Source organism: Aethalodelphis obliquidens, unplaced genomic scaffold (assembly GCF_003676395.1).
Source record: "Aethalodelphis obliquidens isolate GAN/ISIS:26980383/991018 unplaced genomic scaffold, ASM367639v1 scaffold15, whole genome shotgun sequence".
Classification (NCBI taxonomy): Eukaryota; Metazoa; Chordata; class Mammalia; order Artiodactyla; family Delphinidae; genus Aethalodelphis; species Aethalodelphis obliquidens.
Window position 1 is genome coordinate 8,356,717 of NW_020837959.1, and position 16,390 is coordinate 8,373,106.

Sequence of the window (16,390 nt, forward strand, 5' to 3'; positions counted from 1 at the left end):
TCTTTGGGGGAGCACTATTTACCCACTACATCTTCTAAAAACATTCCTTTTGAAACTAAGAACAACAAGGATTCCCATCATCACACACTCCATTCCACCTAATGCTGGAAGTCTGAGCTAGCACAGTAAATCTAGAAAAGAAGTAGAAAGTTGAGGATTGAAAAACAATAAAATTATCATTAAAAGCAGATGATACGGGACCTCCCTGGTGGTGCAGTGGTTAAGACGCTATGCTCCCAGTGCAGGGGGCCTGGGTTTGGGTTCAATCCCTGGTCAGGGAACTAGATTCCACATGCATGCCGCAACTAAGGAGCCCGCCTGCCACAACTAAGACCCGGCGCAAACAAATAAATAAATAAATATTAAAAAGAAGAAAAACAGGTGATAGGCTATGGTACACAGAAAATCCAAATGAATCTACAGATAAGTTGTTGGAATTAACAAGAAAAGTTGGCATTTGTTGGGCTTCCCTGGTGGTGCAGTGGTTGAGAATCCGCCTGCCAAGGCAGGGGACACAGGTTCGATCCCTGGTCCGGGAAGATCCCACATGCCATGGAGCAACTAAGCCTGTGCGCCACAATTACTGAGCCTGTGTCTAGAGCCAGCGAGCCACAACTACTGAGTCAGCGAGCCACAACTACTGAGCCCGCATGACACAACTACTGAAGTCCACATGCCTAGAGCCCGTGCTCTGCAACAAGAGAAGCCACAACAATGAGAAGCCCATTCACCGCAACAAAGACCCAACGCAGCCTAAAATAAATATATTTTTTTTTAAAGTTGGCATTTGCTAAATACAAAACTAGTATATAAAATTCACTTGTATTTTAATATACCAGCTAGTAACAGAAATAAAAATGTTTAAGGTAAAATTTACAGTAGCTCTGAAAACTATGATGTAATTATTTGAGGAATTAAATCTAGCAAAAATGCCCAAGATCTTTATAGAGGAAATTATGAAATCTCTTTAAAAAGTAGTTAAATCGAAAGATGTTACATGTCCATGGATTGGCAGACTCAATATTAAAGATGTCAACTTTCCCCAACATAATATAGAGTCAATGTATTCCCAATCTAAATGTACTCTGCCCCTTTTTCCGTGGAACTTTATAAAATTTCCGAAAAAATGTATGGACCTGCAAATCCAAGAAAAATTAAACACTTTTGAGGAAGTATGACCTGCAAGAACTTTCCCACCGTATAGCAAGACACTTTATAAAGCTATAGAATTTGAGACCATGTGATACTGCTGCAGGGATAGAAAAAAATAGAGCAATACCTGAGAGCGATACATGAACAGACTGGAAACTTGATCTGTGATCCAGAACTACAGAGAGCTGGAAAAAGGTTGCACATTTCAGTGAATGGAGCTGGGACTGTGTAGTATATTAATGTTTCTGATTCCAATTTCAATGTGTGGCGGTTCTCCCCACACCACCAGGCTACTTTCCAACACCAGTTGGGTGTCCAACAATTCAACTCAATTCTGACACTCTCTACCCAGAGATAGCATCAGATTCCTCAGGTTAATGGCTCAGTCCTTCACTTCAGATGCCAATCACAAGTCCAGGCTGCCACCTGTGCTTCCAGCCAACTGGCTATAAATCAGAGGTGCTCACAACATGGGTTCAGTTAATTTGCTAGAGCAGCTCACAGGACTAAGGAAACCAGGTTAGTCACTAGACTACCAGTTTATTACAAAGGATATTAGAAATATAAAAATCAACATCCAGATGAAGAGATACACAGAGCAAGGGCCAAAGCAAAGGAGCTTCTGTCCTCATGGAGTTTGGGGCCAGGCTTAATGACTTGTGGAAGCATCTAGGTCACCAACCTGAAAATTCTTCAAACTCCACCCTTTTGGGTTTTTATGGAGCCTTCATTACATAGGCATGATTGATGAAATCATTGGCCAGCCCCCTCCCTTCCCCAGAGCAGGATAGGAGGATGCTAAAAGTTCCAACACTCTAATCACATGCTTGTTTCTCTTGGCAACCAGCTCCCATCTTTTGGTACTTTCCAAAAGTCAACTCATTAACATAACAAAAGACCTCTTCATTGCTCTGTTACTTCAGAAATTCCAAAGGTTTTAGGAGCTCTGTGCCAGAAATAGGACAAAGGAAGACAAAATACATATTTCTTATTATAAATCATAATGTCACAGATATCCATATATGGAAGAAAAACAACTGGATACCCAGCATACACTCTATCCAAAGATAATTCCAGGAGGGTTAGTGACAAAAGGCAAAACATAATATAGGTGGGCTTCCCTGGTGGCGCAGTGGTTAAGAATCCGCCTGCCAACGCAGGAGACACGGGTTCGAGCCCTGGTCTGGGAAGATCCCACATGCCTTGGAGCAGCTAAGCCTGTGAGCCACAACTGCTGAGCCTGCGCTCTAGAGCCCACGAGCCACAACTACTGAAGCCTGCGTGCCACAACTACTGAAGCCTGCACGCCTAGAGCCCATGTGCCACAACTACTGAAGCCTGCGTGCCGCAACTACTGAAGCCTGCGCGTCTAGAGCCCGTGCTCCGCAACGAGAAGCCACCGCAATGAGAAGCCCACGCACCGCAAGGAGGAGTGGCCCCCGCTCACCGCAACTACAGAAAGCCCGCGTGCAAAAACAAAGACCCAACGCAGCCAAAAATTAATAAATTAATTAATTTAAAATATATATATTTGTAATTAGCAAAGAGGCTGTCTCTGAATTATAGTAGTATAATAGTAGTATGCTGGCAGCTGCAGTGGCTGAAGAATTATTAATTCCTTCACTTTGTGGCTCTGATAAATTAAGCCTTATAACATTATCAAAAAATGCCAACTCCAGAAGTTTCTGGAACATGTGTTTCTCATTGTACAAAACTGTTTTTCTTCACCCTGAGAAGGTTGCCATTTTAATCCGTCACAGTGGCACTTCCATAAATGGCCCGTATGTTCATTGGACCTCAGATGACACATTAGCATAGCAGGAATTCCTCTGTCAACACTGCCTCTTGTAAAAATAAGTGAAAAGTAGGTTCTGACAGGATGGTGTTCATACTATATCTCTGCTTGTCTTATAAATCTTTTGTTTAAATGAACAGAGTTGAGATTCCAATAAGGAACTCAGGAGGACTGACTTTGGTTGTTGAACTTGGAGTCTGTGACCTATTGATGGATGATTAACTTGACAAGTCTCCTCTGTCAGTGTGTTTCAAAGTTTGGTTTAGAGAACCAGATTTTCAGTTTGAACATTTGAATTAGGGTATAAGAAATTGAATTGAAAGCTTTATATGCTCATATAAACGTACATAAATTTTTCCCTCCCCAAAAACATTTTTCTGTAACAATTTTCCACTCAGCAATAAATCATGGCTCTCTTTCCATAATCTTACATTTTTCTTAAGAAGAATATTTTGGATATGAAGAGAGGACGTGGCTGCAAAGGTATGGTGTAAGGGTTGCTTGTGATTATAGACCAGTCCTATATCTTCATTAGAGAGTTAGTTACATAAATATACACATATGATAAAGCTACATAGAGCTACACACACACACATATGTGCACATGAATGCATATATAGTTGTTGAAATCTGAATAAGCTCTGTGAATTGTATAATGTCAAGCAAGCTCCTGGTTTTGATAGTTTTTTAACTTCCCATGAATATATAATTATTTCAAAATGAAATTTTATTTTTAATAAAATTTCAAAAGTAATACATGCTCATAATAACAAAAAATCAACTTCTTCCAATCCCTACTTTCTTCTCAGTAGAACACCTGTTAAAAAGTAGATTCTCAGACATTTTTTGGATCCATAAACTTGGAGGTTAGGTCCATCAAGGACCCAGATCACAATAATTTATCTTCTCCATCCTTTCTACTAGGTAGGAAGGATTGTTTCTAATTTTCAGCTCTCCTAAAAAGAAGGCTGCCTGCTGGTAGTACAATGGGATAAATTTCTCAAAGTGAATTACTGAAACAATGGGTAACTTAAATGTTTATAGATAAAGCAAAACAGAGAGGGACTATACAAACTATTCTCCCATTACTAGGGTTTTAAAATCCCATTTTTCTATATAGTCAGAAACACTAGGTATTATTCATCTTTTTCATTTTTGTCAATTTGAATACAAAAATTGTTTTTTAAAATATTTCCCTGATTATTTATGAAATTGACTATCTTTTTTTTCCTTGTCTTTGACTTTTTGGCCTTGTCAAATTTTCAATTTTTAAAATTTTTTCTTACTGACTTTTTTCAACTCTTTATATATTGTGGACATCAACGCTTTCTATTATGTTTGCTGCAAATGTCTCCCAGTCTTTTTTGTCCTTTAACTTTGCTCACAATGCCTATATAAATATAGATGTTCTTAATTTTTATGTGGTCAGATCTGTCCATTGTTACTTTATAATTTCTTGGCTTTGCATCTGACATAGAAAGACCTTCTCACCTTGAAATATAAAAAACATTTTCCAAATTATTTTAAAATATGATCCTGTAAATTTTTAGGATCTTTTGATAGCAGTAAAGATCCCTTCTTACTGTTCTTCTTAAGATTGTTCTCAAATTTTTTTGTCTATTCTTCCAGTTGAACTTTAAAATCACTGTAAAAATTCCAAGTGAAATTTCATTAATTTGAATGGTTGATGAAACTAAAATGTCTATTGTGTTTTCCTATCAGGAAAGTGGTGCATATTTCTATTTATTCAGGTCTTTTTTGGAGAGGGGGCTGGCTCTTAAGTAAAATTTTATGTTTTTTCATATAAGATCTTGAATGTTTTACATTATGTCTTTTCTTGGGTAGTTTCTACAATTGTTTCTATTTTGCTTAGGCTTTTTAAAAAAATTATATTTTTCTAGCTAGTTATTTAATGTGTTTAAGAAAACTGTAGATTTTTCTGTCCTGTACCCAACTACATACTGCACTATTTTATCAGATCTAATAAACTTCACTTGACTTTCTCAAAGAATCATATCTGAAAATAATGACAGTGTATCTTCTTTACCATATTTATAATTTTACTTATTTTCCAGCCTTATCACATTAAGTGGGACTTCTAGCACAATGTTGAATAATTGTGGTGATAACAAACATTCTTACCTTGTTTCAGACTTCAGTGGTGCATTCGTCAGGGTCCTCCAGAGAAACAGCCATTAGGTTGTGTGTATACAGAGAGATTTAAGGACTGGCTCACGCCTGATTATGAAGGCTGGCAAGTCCACAATCTGCAGTTCAAGTCTGAAGGCTGTCACGCTGGAATCCTAGGAAAGACCTATGTTGCAGTTCGAAGTGGAAGGCTGTCTGCTGGCAGAATTCCCTCACACTGGGGACGTCAGTCTTTTGTTCTCTTCAGTCGTTCGACACATTGTGGAGGGCAACCTGCTTGACTCAGAGTCCACTGATTTCAGTGTTAATCTCATCCCACAGCACACAGAAAATCCAGAGTAATATCTGGCCACATATCTGGGCCTCTTGGCTCAAACAAGTTCACACATAAAAGTAACCATCACAAATGGATTTTATTCAACAAGTATTTATTAAGCACCTAATATGTGCCAGACATTGTATTATTAGGTTCTGGGCATACAACAGGGAACAGTCACTATCTCTTCTGAAAGAAGAATGAAATAAACCTGTAAAAATAAATAAATAAGCAGGACAATTAAGGACTGATAAATAAAACCAGTTATTACAGAGAGAAAGTGGGCTGGGTGGTGGTGACTACTTTACACTGGGTGACCAAAGATGCTACTGATTTTTCACTGTTAAGCAAAATGTTTGTTATGATTTATCATAAACAACCGCTATTAAAATACGAATTTTCCAATTACTAACTTATTAAAAAGGAAGAGCATTAAAATCTTATAAAATGCTTTTTAGGCATCTATTTAAATGTTTGAGTTTTATTTTGATTTGTTTTTGTTAAATTCATAATGAATTACATTAATAGTGCTCTAATTTTGAAACATTGTAAAAACTCCATTATAAAAACTCCAAACATCTAATTATGTATTATTCTTTTAATCCATGGATGGATTAATTGTGCTAATATTTGGCTAAATCTGGCCCACCACTTGTTTTTGTACAGCCTGCAAGCTAATAATGATTTTAACATTTTTAAATGGTTGAAAAAAATCAAAAGAATAATAATAATGATGATGATGACATGTGAAACTCATCTGAAATTGAAGTTTTGGTGTCCGCAAATAATGTTTTGTATTACTGTCCTATTGCTGCTGTGACAAAATACCACAAATTTAGTGGTTTAAAACAACACAAATTTATTCTCTTATAGTTCTGGATTTTAGAGTCTGAAATCAGTGTTTCTGGGATAATGTCAAGGTGTTCATGGGGCTGGGTCCCTCCTGAGGCTGAGGGCAGGATGCCTTTTCTGGCTTCTAGGGCCGCATTTCTTACATTTCTTGTCTTGTGGCCCTTTCCTGCATCTTCCCAGCCAGCAGCTTAGTGTCTTCAAATCTCTCACTGCTTCTGTCCTCACACTGCTTTCTCTCTCCCTGAGTGTTATAAAAGTGTTATTCATAATAGTCAAATAGTGGAAAGAATCCAAATACCCATCTACTGGCAAATGGATAAACAAAATGTGGTTTACCCATAAAACTGAATACTATTCAGCAATAAAAAGAAATGAGTTATAAGAGGGAATAAAGTACTATTACATGCTACAGTATGGATGAATCTTGAAAACACGATTCTGAGTGAAAGAAGCTAGCCATAAAAAGACCACATATTGTAGGAAATGCCCAGAAAAGGAAAATCTACAGACAGAAAGTAGGTTAGTGGTAGTCTGGGTTTAAGGGTAGAAGGCAATGAGCACAGTGTTCTTTTGGGGGTGATGTAAATGTTCTTAGATTATGGTGATAGCTGCCAATGGTTATAAATTTACCGAAAACCACTGAAAGGCACTCTTAAAGTGAGTGGCTTTTATGGCACGCAGATAAAGCCGTTTTTTAAAATCTGAGCTAGAAAATTAGGAGACATGTAGAGAAACGTTCATTAAGCCTCTGTAATGCGCGAAAACTCTTGAGATAAATGACCATCAGTGGTTTTCTGCATTGTGTCTCCTTACTTGTGCTGCGACAGAAAAGAGGGTGGTTCCTAACTGCCCTGGGCTTGGGGAAGATTCATTCATCCGAGACGTATTGATTTGCCAGGAATTCTTCCATAAGCGGGAGATTCAAGACGAAATAACGACGACAATAAAGACCCCTGCCTTCGGTCCGGGAAGGAGACAAATTCACAGTCCGTTCGGTGACCGGGGTGGAAGGATGATATGTGGAAGGTCTTTGGTGGGAGGACCAAGGTGCGCGTGAGGCGCTCAGAAAAGGCCTCACTGAGAAAATGACAAGTTGAGCGAAGACCCCAAGGAGTTGCACCGGTAGCCACTAGATCTCTCCGAGAGGAGGGAAGACCAGGACAGAAGCCCTGTCGTGAGGCCTCGCCTGGTGGGTTTGGGTGTGAGGGGAGTGAAGAGGCCCGGGCGTCTAGAGCTGAAGGAGCCGGGGAAACGAGATGAGTAGGAAACGGGTAAGAGAGGAAGCGACCGATCGTATGAAACCTTCTGATTAACGGGCGAGACGGGAAGCCTTTGCAAAAAGCGTTGAGATGAAGGCTCACCTTTCAATGGGGTCCAGCTGGCCACTGCGTCGATAAGTAGCGGAAAGGTGGCGGGCGGGCGTGGGAACGAGAGGCCCTTTGGCCGACTCTTTCAATAATCCGGGCAAAGACGGTGGTGGGGCTCCGGCGGGTCTGGTGTTAGCGTGAGAAGTGGTTGGATTCTGTACATATTTGCCAGTCGAACAAGCGGGGTCGCTGGATTGACTGCGGGGTGTGTGAAAAAGAGAACAATCAGAGCTGACCCCGCGTTTTCTGGCCCGTGCAACTGCTGGAATGGAGTGGCTGGGACGGGGAAGGGTCCTGAGTGGACGCAGTCGGGACTGAGGCAGCGACAGGTGGCGGCACGTCAGCGTCCCCCGCGTCGGAGAGCGGACGCCACCGCCGCCGCCGCCGCGTCCCCGCCGGCAGCGGCGGGAAAACTCCCGCTCCCAGCGTGCCCCGCGCGCCGGCTCGCGCGCCCGTGTGGGGGCGGGGTCTGCGTGCGCATGCGCCGTAGCGGGACGCACTGGCGGGTGCGGCGAGGCGGTCCCTTCGAGTTCGAGTGTGGAAGTTCGCTCCCTGAAGAGAGTGAGGGAGGTTAGGTGCTCCCGGCCACTTTCCCGTCCCTGGTAAGTGCGGCGGCGGCGGTGGCGGTTCGGGCCGCCAGATAGGGGACGGCTTCCGAGGGGCCCGGGGGCTTCCTGCGGCCCCGCGTGAGGCGTCTCGGGCTCGCTGCCGTAGCCCCTCAGGGGCTGTGGGCGGCTCCGTGAGGCGTGAGGCGTCGGTTCAGTCCCGCGGGCCGCGGCCGCTGGGGCTCCGGCCGGCCGGTCAGGAGGCGGCGTGAGGGGACGGTGCGGGCGGGGAGAGCCGAGCGGCTCCGGCCTGGGTCCCGCGAGCCGGGCACCGGCGGTCTCCGAGCGGGGAGGGTCGCCGGGGCCCCGGCGCCGGCGGGCGGAATCGGACGGTCGTCGGGCGCCTTTGCATCCCGAGCTCCGGGAGTGTCGGCTCTCTGATCGCTCGTTGTTGACGCGGCCAGGTTATCGACCTCCCCCCCGCCCCCCCGAGGACTTGAACTCTCAAGGCTGGCGTCTAGCCCCGCGATTTCCAGCGTCCCGCTTCGACGCGGTGGATGAGGCGCGGGCGTTTTGCCCGTGGACGGCTACGGGAGGGGTGGCATCTGACCCCCGGCATCAGATGTGGTCGCCGTCGCCACGTGGGCGTGAAAACGCTCGCGACGTGGGCACGCGACTCCATGCGATGAACCTTCGCAGCCTCCCCGAGGTTGGTTGGTGGCGTCGGCCGCCTTTGCAGCTGAGACGCTGCCCCGTCTGACCCCCAGAGCCCGGCATGCTGACAGCCTGGACGGTCTAGGCCAGGTTGGGGTTACATCCTGCAGCTGTTTCGCTGTTTCCCGAGTAGCCCAGCTTGCGCGCACCGTTGCGGGAGGACAGACTGTGCGTGCACCGTGAAGTCTGGAAGGGAGGGGCGTTTTCCAGAAAAAGGGCAGCGGCAGCGCAAAAAGCCAAACGCCCACGGCCGGCAGACGGATAGCAGAGCACTCTAGGTTAAGAGGGTGGGTTGAATACGTGTGTACCTAATTTTTCCCCCTCCTGAAATCTCACTAAAAGTACAGCAAAGGGATTTTCAAAAAGGCGCACACCCACAAGGATGAAGAAAATGCGACAGGAAACAACAGCAATAAGATACTGGGCTCCAGAAAGCCCAAGCCTTAGCAAATCAGCTTAATTCTAAACCAGCAGCAGGGAGTGCTGGGGGAACAGTTCTATGTCAGAAACAGTCTTCGAAATGTGCAGAAGGTGCAGAAGGTGGCAGCGAAAGGAATGGCACTGGGGATGGATGTGGAGGGCTGTACCTCGGTGAAACGCGCCAGAGAAGTAGGTAGACCGCCGGCGCTCTCTCCCCGTGTCACATCGTTGGATTCTGCTTCCCTCCCATTAGAAGACTGGAGGCTGGTCTCTTGAGAACGTAAAGCAGGATCTTTGAACCAGGGGACCCCGGGCACAGTTACTAGGCTCCCTTTATGAAAACAGGGACAATGAAGATTGAAGTCCATCATCCCCCAGTTTAAACCCCAGAACTTTCTGCAGCCAGTCTGATACCCTTCAGGCTCAAATATGAGAATTCTGCACACGCGCACACACGTGCGTGCACACACACACACACATAAAGGGAAAGATATACACAGTAAGTTAGTCACAGTGGTTGCTTCTGGGAAGGGAAAGGAACATTGTGGCTGGGGGAAAAATGGGAGGAGACTTAACTACTGTTAACTGTTTTAAAATTGTGTACCATGTGCGTATGTTACCTATTCAAAAATGAAATGTATTTCTTAAAAAATAATTGTAAGTGAATACACCCTTTGACACAGGAATTTCTCTTACAGATATGTCTACACACATGTGAAAATAATGTTAAGTACAGTGCCACTCATTGCAATATGGTTTTAGCAAAAGATTGGAAACAATCTCATTTTAATTGATAGATGGTTGGTAAAATAATGTACAACGCTTCCTTGGAATATTCTATAGCCATAAAAAAAACAAGAAGCTTGTTGTATAAGGAAATGAGTAACCACCAAGATACATATGGGGGGGGGGTTCAGAAAAGTAGGTCACCAGTTTATAAAAAGCAAAAGGAGATGTGTGTGTCTGTAGGTATATATATAAAATATCTGAAAGATAGCAGAATATTGGTTGCCTTTGAAGAGAGGATCTGGATGGTAAGGCAAAAGTGGAATGAGGGAGAGACTTTCCACTGTATATTTTTGTACCTTTTTAACTTTGGACCATGTTATTATCTATTCAGTGAATGAATTAGTAAATGTTAATGGGAAAAAAGATGAACAATGGAGATCCTGACGTTGATGATATCCTGAACAATAAAAGATCTCATACTATAGGAAGGAATGCTGCATAACAACCCTGAAATCTCTGGCTCCCTGCATTTCATGCTCTTGGTTCTTCAGGTAGACACTTCATGGTTCTTCAGTGGTTTAGATGTTGGTTGGACTAGGCTGGACTCCAGACTTTTAGTTTTGGGTTCTGGTCTGCTCCATGTGTCTTCATTCTGGAACCCAGGCTAAAAAAAGCAAAAATACATGAAGCATGTTTTTCTCAGGGCTGAAGGCAAGAGTTCAAGAGCACTTCTTGAAATTTGCCATGCCTCAGCTCAAAAGTGGCACATTGAGACATATTGTGTTGATTAAAGCAAGTCACATAGCCAAGCCCAAAGGCAATAGGGTGGAGATTTACACTCTGCCTACTGGGAGGCTCTGCAGAGTCTCAGGACAAAGGGTGTGGATGTGTACTTCCATTGCAGGGTCGGAGGAAGAGCTGGGAATGATAAAGACGAAGGAAATGGGTTAATAGAAAGATGCTGTGAAATTAAGTTGAAGATGGTTGAGAATAAAGATGCTTAGGGAAAAAAATACATATATATATATTTTTTTTACAGCATTACCAAGATACAGCATCCTACTTTGATATGAATTTTCTTAAGGCATCCATGTGAAGATATCACATTGGCTTTATCTTAAATAACATCTGCCAGCCCCACACCTGGTCCTATAACAAACTCTGAGTGACCGTAGGAATGAAAATAAATAATGTGCTTGTAAAGACATCAGTTCTTAGAGAAGTAGTTCTAAATGTTTACTTTAGCTACTGAGTGTGTTCATTCATAGTTCTTGTGTCTGCCAACCCACCTTTCACAACAGAATCTTCTTTTCAGGGAGATGTCCTTTGCTTCTCAGATGTAATGCACTTTAAGTTTGTTATTCAACAGTGAAAATGAGTCATACAGAGGTAATACATATTTTCATACATTCTGCATCTTCAAGGTTCCTTTTTTTTTTTTTTGTAGTCATATGGCTCCAGAGTAATTTTCTTATTTTCATCTTGTACTGTGAGAGACAGCATAGCATTAGTGGTTAAGAGTGAGGACTTTGGAGCAGACTGCCTGAGTTTGGATCCTAGCTAATTGGATATATAACCTTGGGCACATTATGTAAGCTACTGTGCCTCAATTTTCTCAGCTATAAAATGGAGATAGTAACAGTACTTGCCTCTTAGAATTCTTAGGAATGTTAAATGATTTAATACATATAAAGCGGTTATAATAGTACCTGACATAATAAGTATTTCTTAAGTATTAGTTATTATTAATATCATTGCTTTTTATTTGGAGGCTGTGACTTGAATCATGGGTCTTGCAGAACAAACATATATAGTTATTCATTTGTCTGAATAGGCAAGGAAGTAATTTTTGATCCATTTATTCTCTTGAATTCCAGGTTAAATTAAAAATACCTTTTGGAAATAAATTACTAGATGCTGTTTGTTTGGTACCTAACAAGAGCTTAACATATGGAATAATTCTTACACATGGAGCATCAGGAGATATGAATCTTCCTCATTTGATGTCACTGGCATCCCATCTTGCATCTCATGGTTTTTTTAGCCTGAGATTTACCTGTAAAGGCCTTAATATTGTACATAGAATTAAGGCATATAAATCAGTTTTGGTAAGAAAATTTCTTTATATTTACTTATGACAGAATTCTGTTTTTAAAATTCATAATAAATTTAAGACATTTTATTAGCAGTCGTTTGATTTAATTTAAAAATCCTTTAATGAGTATTCTTAGAAACTCAGCAGTGTATGAAGGCTGTGTAATGGTCAGATTTCTCTTTTTTGCCATCAGTTAGTTTCCATGGGGATGAGTGCTTACATCATAAATGTTTCTCCGTGATACTGCCAAAGAATCTACTTATGATGTAATTTACATATTGAAATTTAGGATATATAGTTCTAGGTATTTTGCCTTGTATACTATGAATGTACAAATAATACGTGATTTCTCTATTAGAAACTATAAAATCCCTGGATAAAACAAATCTGAAATTTCTTTTAATCCAGATTACTTCAAGCTTACTGAGTTTTTCAGAGCTTTAAATTAGATGTTAGTATTATCACATTTTGTATTAGTTGGAAGCTTTTACTGGCTTTTCTTCCCTCCACGATTTGTTCTTTAAAAATATTTTAGTACTTGAATTTGTTTTAGACAGTGTGTTTTTCCCACTTATTTGCCTGTATTACCCAGTTTATGATTTGACAGTGAAGGCATGACCAGAGAGCAAAGAATTGATTACCTCTTCCAAGAAGAATCCCTTGAAATCTCTTGTTTTTGGAAAAATTTTCATACATTTCAGTAATGATGAGAAAATATATGTTGGTTTTCCAGTGGAATATTTCATGGGAGAAGAATTGATAATTTTTTGGTCGATTTTTCTAGAATTACCTAAAGACCTCAGGAGAATACAAACTTGCAGGTGTTTTCCTTGGAGGTAAGTTTTCAATACTTGTGAATACTTGTTCTAAAGTCTACTCATATTAATATAGGAATAGGTAATCAAGAATTAAAATTAATGACAGGAAGAGACTTAAGGATTTTTTGTTTTGTTTCGGTAAGTCACTTCCTTGTGTAACACCAAGATACTTTAATATTTAAATCTAATTTAAACCTCATATATATGTGTTATAACCTGAAGAGGTCTCCTTTTATTTATATCCCTGAATCACCCCCTCTCAAATGATTCCTTCACAAGGACTGTCTTCACCACTTCAAGTATTCTTTTGGAAAATAATTCCTTTTTTTTTTTTTTAAGATTTGACTTAGGATCAGTTTTTAGCTATTCACAAGTCTCTGGGTATTGCAGCTTTTTAATTGGCACCTGTTGTAGTTAATATTTATTGATAAGCAATATGATGGATGAACAGTGAATGAAATCTGACTTGCCACATTATCATCACCACTACTTTATGTGAATGTTTATATTTCAAACTGAACTTAATTTTAATTGGTTTTAGGTCGTTCAATGGGCTCAAGAGCAGCTGCTTCTGTAATGTGTCATACTGAGCCAGATGATGCTGATGATTTTGTTCGAGGTCTCATTTGTATTTCCTATCCACTGCACCATCCAAAGCAGCAGCATAAACTTAGAGATGAAGATCTCTTTCGTATAAAAGATCCTGTACTGTTTGTGTCAGGCTCAGCAGATGAAATGTGTGAAAAGGTGAATTATAACTTGATATTTGTGTGAATGAGAGAGAAAGAATGAAAGAAACATCTTGGGAACAAGATATTACCTGCAACATTCAGTCTCTTTAAAAAGATGCTGATTTTAGGGACTTCCCCGGTGGTCCAGTGGTTAAGACTCCGCGCTTCCAATGCCGGGGGTGCAGGTTTGATCCCTGGTTGGGGAACTAAGATCCCACATGCTGTGGCCAAAAGTAAATAAATAAATAAATTAATTAATTATTTTAAAAAAGATGCTGATTTTACTAATGCTAGTTTTTTTCCTTAGTTAACCCTGTTGCTTTGGAGAACCTAAAAATATAAGCATACTGACAATATTCATCCCCCTGTAAAGAGTGTTGGTAAATGGATTAACTCTCACATAGAAAATGAAGGATTAATATCTGAATCTTGTGAATTTCGGATTACTAGACTGTACGTTTGGTTTATCATTTCAACATTTAAGCAGATCTCTTCAATTTGTTATAAAGTTGACTCTTGAAAAAAAAGTAACTTGTACATATTACAAAATTTTAGTGTATTTCCCAGAGCATATAAATAATTTCCTTGGGGAAAACATTTTTTAAGAGAATTTTTTTGGCTCTAGTTTACTTAATGACTTTTTAGCATCAGTAATGAATGCCTAATCTGTTCTGTTGTGTTGCTGTATGCTGTATCTGAAAAACATGGACTGCCACTTCTTGCACGTTCCATTGCCTCAAAAGTTAGCTGTAGACTAGGTTTTAATATTTAGTGAATGGATGCCAGTATAGGTGTGGTGGGAGAGAGGAAATCTTTACTGAACACCAGTAGAACATTAGTCTAGTATCCTCTTCTTTTTTCCCTTTAGAACTTGTTGGAGAAAGTGGCACAGAAAATGCAAGCTCCTAATAAAATCCACTGGATTGAGAAAGCAAGTCATTCCATGGCAGTGAAAGGACGGTCAACAAATGATGTTTTCAAAGAAATAAATACACAGATTTTGTTTTGGATCCAGGAAATCACTGAAATGGACAAGAAATAATTGTCTGTAGTTACAAGCTATGTTATTTTGAATACAAATACAGTTAATTTGTTAAAGAACAACATACCTCTCGGCATTATGAGATACATTTCAGACTAATTTAATGTACTTTAATGTTCTCCCATTTTTAAAACACATTTTAATTGTGAAATTAATGCCCTTTACAAAGTGTCTTTTGAAAGCACTGTTATAGTTGTATAAAGATGATGTACAAATATTGAAGGTGGTCTAAATATAATTTATTTTCTTTAATATAGTTAAGTTTTGAAAAATTAAACATTGAATTTTGTTACAACAGAACTTTTGTCTTATTGCTGCGCAACTGAGAAAGTACTCTTAATTTTGTAGAGCAGTGTCATCTTTATGAAAGGAAAACAACACTTTAGTAAATTTAGTCAGTTTTATAGAATGTATACATCTATTAACCTAATCTTTTAATAAATTTCAAGGGATGGATGAAGATACATTTTCAAATATGGGGACTCTGAACATTGTTTTTAGAATAAAGTAACTTTCATTCATTAAATGTTTACTGAAGGCCTGTTATAGGCAAAGCCTCATTAGGTTTGCAATGATGAGTAAACACTTGGAGTTTGGTATAGTGGGGGAACTTGATGTCTAAAGCTCTCTGATTAAGGGAAGAATGAAATAAGGAGTAAATAGTGGGACTAACATCTGTGCTGTATCTAGGCAGAGTTAGGGCACTTAATTTTGCCTTGAGAAATGCAAGTATCACTTGGACTAGACTTGAATGGTATTGAGTTATATATTAAAAACATAGGTTCTATATTTCCTGTAAAGAACACGAAAATGTGATGAGGCTGATGATATATATAAAGTTTGTAGTGAGCAGTGGTTTTCTATAGTAGGAAATTAACTCCCTTCCCTGGTTTCTCTACTGCCCTAAAGTTAGGGCCTTCAGACAGCCAGGGTGGCCTGGGAAGCTTGCAGATTTTTGAGGTCCCTCACTCCTGCCCTGGTGAAGTTAATGGATTTTAATTACTTGTTAATTTTTCTAAATAGTGCATAAAGAATGAAAACCTAGATAACGGTATCTAAATTGTGTGTATTATAGAATGAAATCACGTACAACTACAAAATTGAAATTTCCGTGTCACTCAGTGTACAATAGTTACTCACTTTTTGACTGAATTTCTTGAACAAGGCCCTAACTTAAATAGTATATAATTCTTAACTTTTAAAACAAGAGTGATCAAAATATTATAAAAAATATTTAACCAGAGCTGACAAATATAATAATGGTCTATTTAAAGTGTAAATCAATTGGAAAATATTAATACTGTAAACCAGAAGTGAAACTAAAAAGGAAAATACAAAGGAAAACTTACTATAAAGCAGACTATAATATAAAAGTACAATGAAGAAATAGATTTAAAATGTTACTAACCAGCTATGTAATTATAATATTCAAGTTTTCAAATTAAACTATAGGCATAATATGGATGACCAAAGATACTACTATAAATATAGGGATGTCGTAGAAGGTCATCTAAAGTTGATTTTACCCTAAGTTATCTATGAGAAACTACTTTTTTTTTTTTTTTTTTGCGGTTCGTGGGCCTCTCACTGTTGTGGCCTCTCCCGTTGTCCGGACGTGCAGGCTCAGCGGCCATGGCTCACGGGCCCAGCCGCCCCGTGGCACGTG

General features: G+C 40.1%; 2 protein-coding genes across 4 annotated transcripts; one reads left to right on the plus strand and one right to left on the minus strand.

Moving 5' to 3' along the window:
- Positions 1-5,117: 5,117 nt before the first annotated feature.
- Positions 5,118-9,677, minus strand: LOC113625291 (serine/arginine repetitive matrix protein 1-like). The gene is made up of 4 exons (XM_027115724.1): positions 9,477-9,677; positions 7,625-8,619; positions 6,407-6,504; positions 5,118-5,622 (listed from the first exon to the last, which is right to left on the minus strand). The coding sequence occupies exons 1-4, from the start codon at positions 9,675-9,677 to the stop codon at positions 5,513-5,515; spliced, it is 1,404 nt and encodes a 467-aa protein (XP_026971525.1). The 3' UTR covers positions 5,118-5,512.
- Positions 8,094-15,024, plus strand: TEX30 (testis expressed 30). Of its 3 annotated transcripts, XM_027115874.1 has the most exons (7): positions 8,133-8,232; positions 10,430-10,589; positions 11,354-11,427; positions 11,916-12,146; positions 12,918-12,969; positions 13,493-13,698; positions 14,551-15,021. In XM_027115874.1, exons 3-7 carry the CDS (start codon positions 11,413-11,415, stop codon positions 14,722-14,724), a joined length of 678 nt encoding a protein of 225 aa, XP_026971675.1. In that variant the 5' UTR covers positions 8,133-8,232; positions 10,430-10,589; positions 11,354-11,412; the 3' UTR covers positions 14,725-15,021. The 3 variants fall into 3 exon arrangements, with proteins under 3 accessions (XP_026971674.1, XP_026971676.1, XP_026971675.1); XM_027115873.1 differs by lacking the exon at positions 10,430-10,589 and having other exon boundaries at positions 8,094-8,232; positions 14,551-15,024; XM_027115875.1 differs by lacking the exons at positions 10,430-10,589; positions 11,354-11,427 and having other exon boundaries at positions 8,094-8,232; positions 14,551-15,024.
- The last annotated feature ends 1,366 nt before the right edge of the window (positions 15,025-16,390 follow it).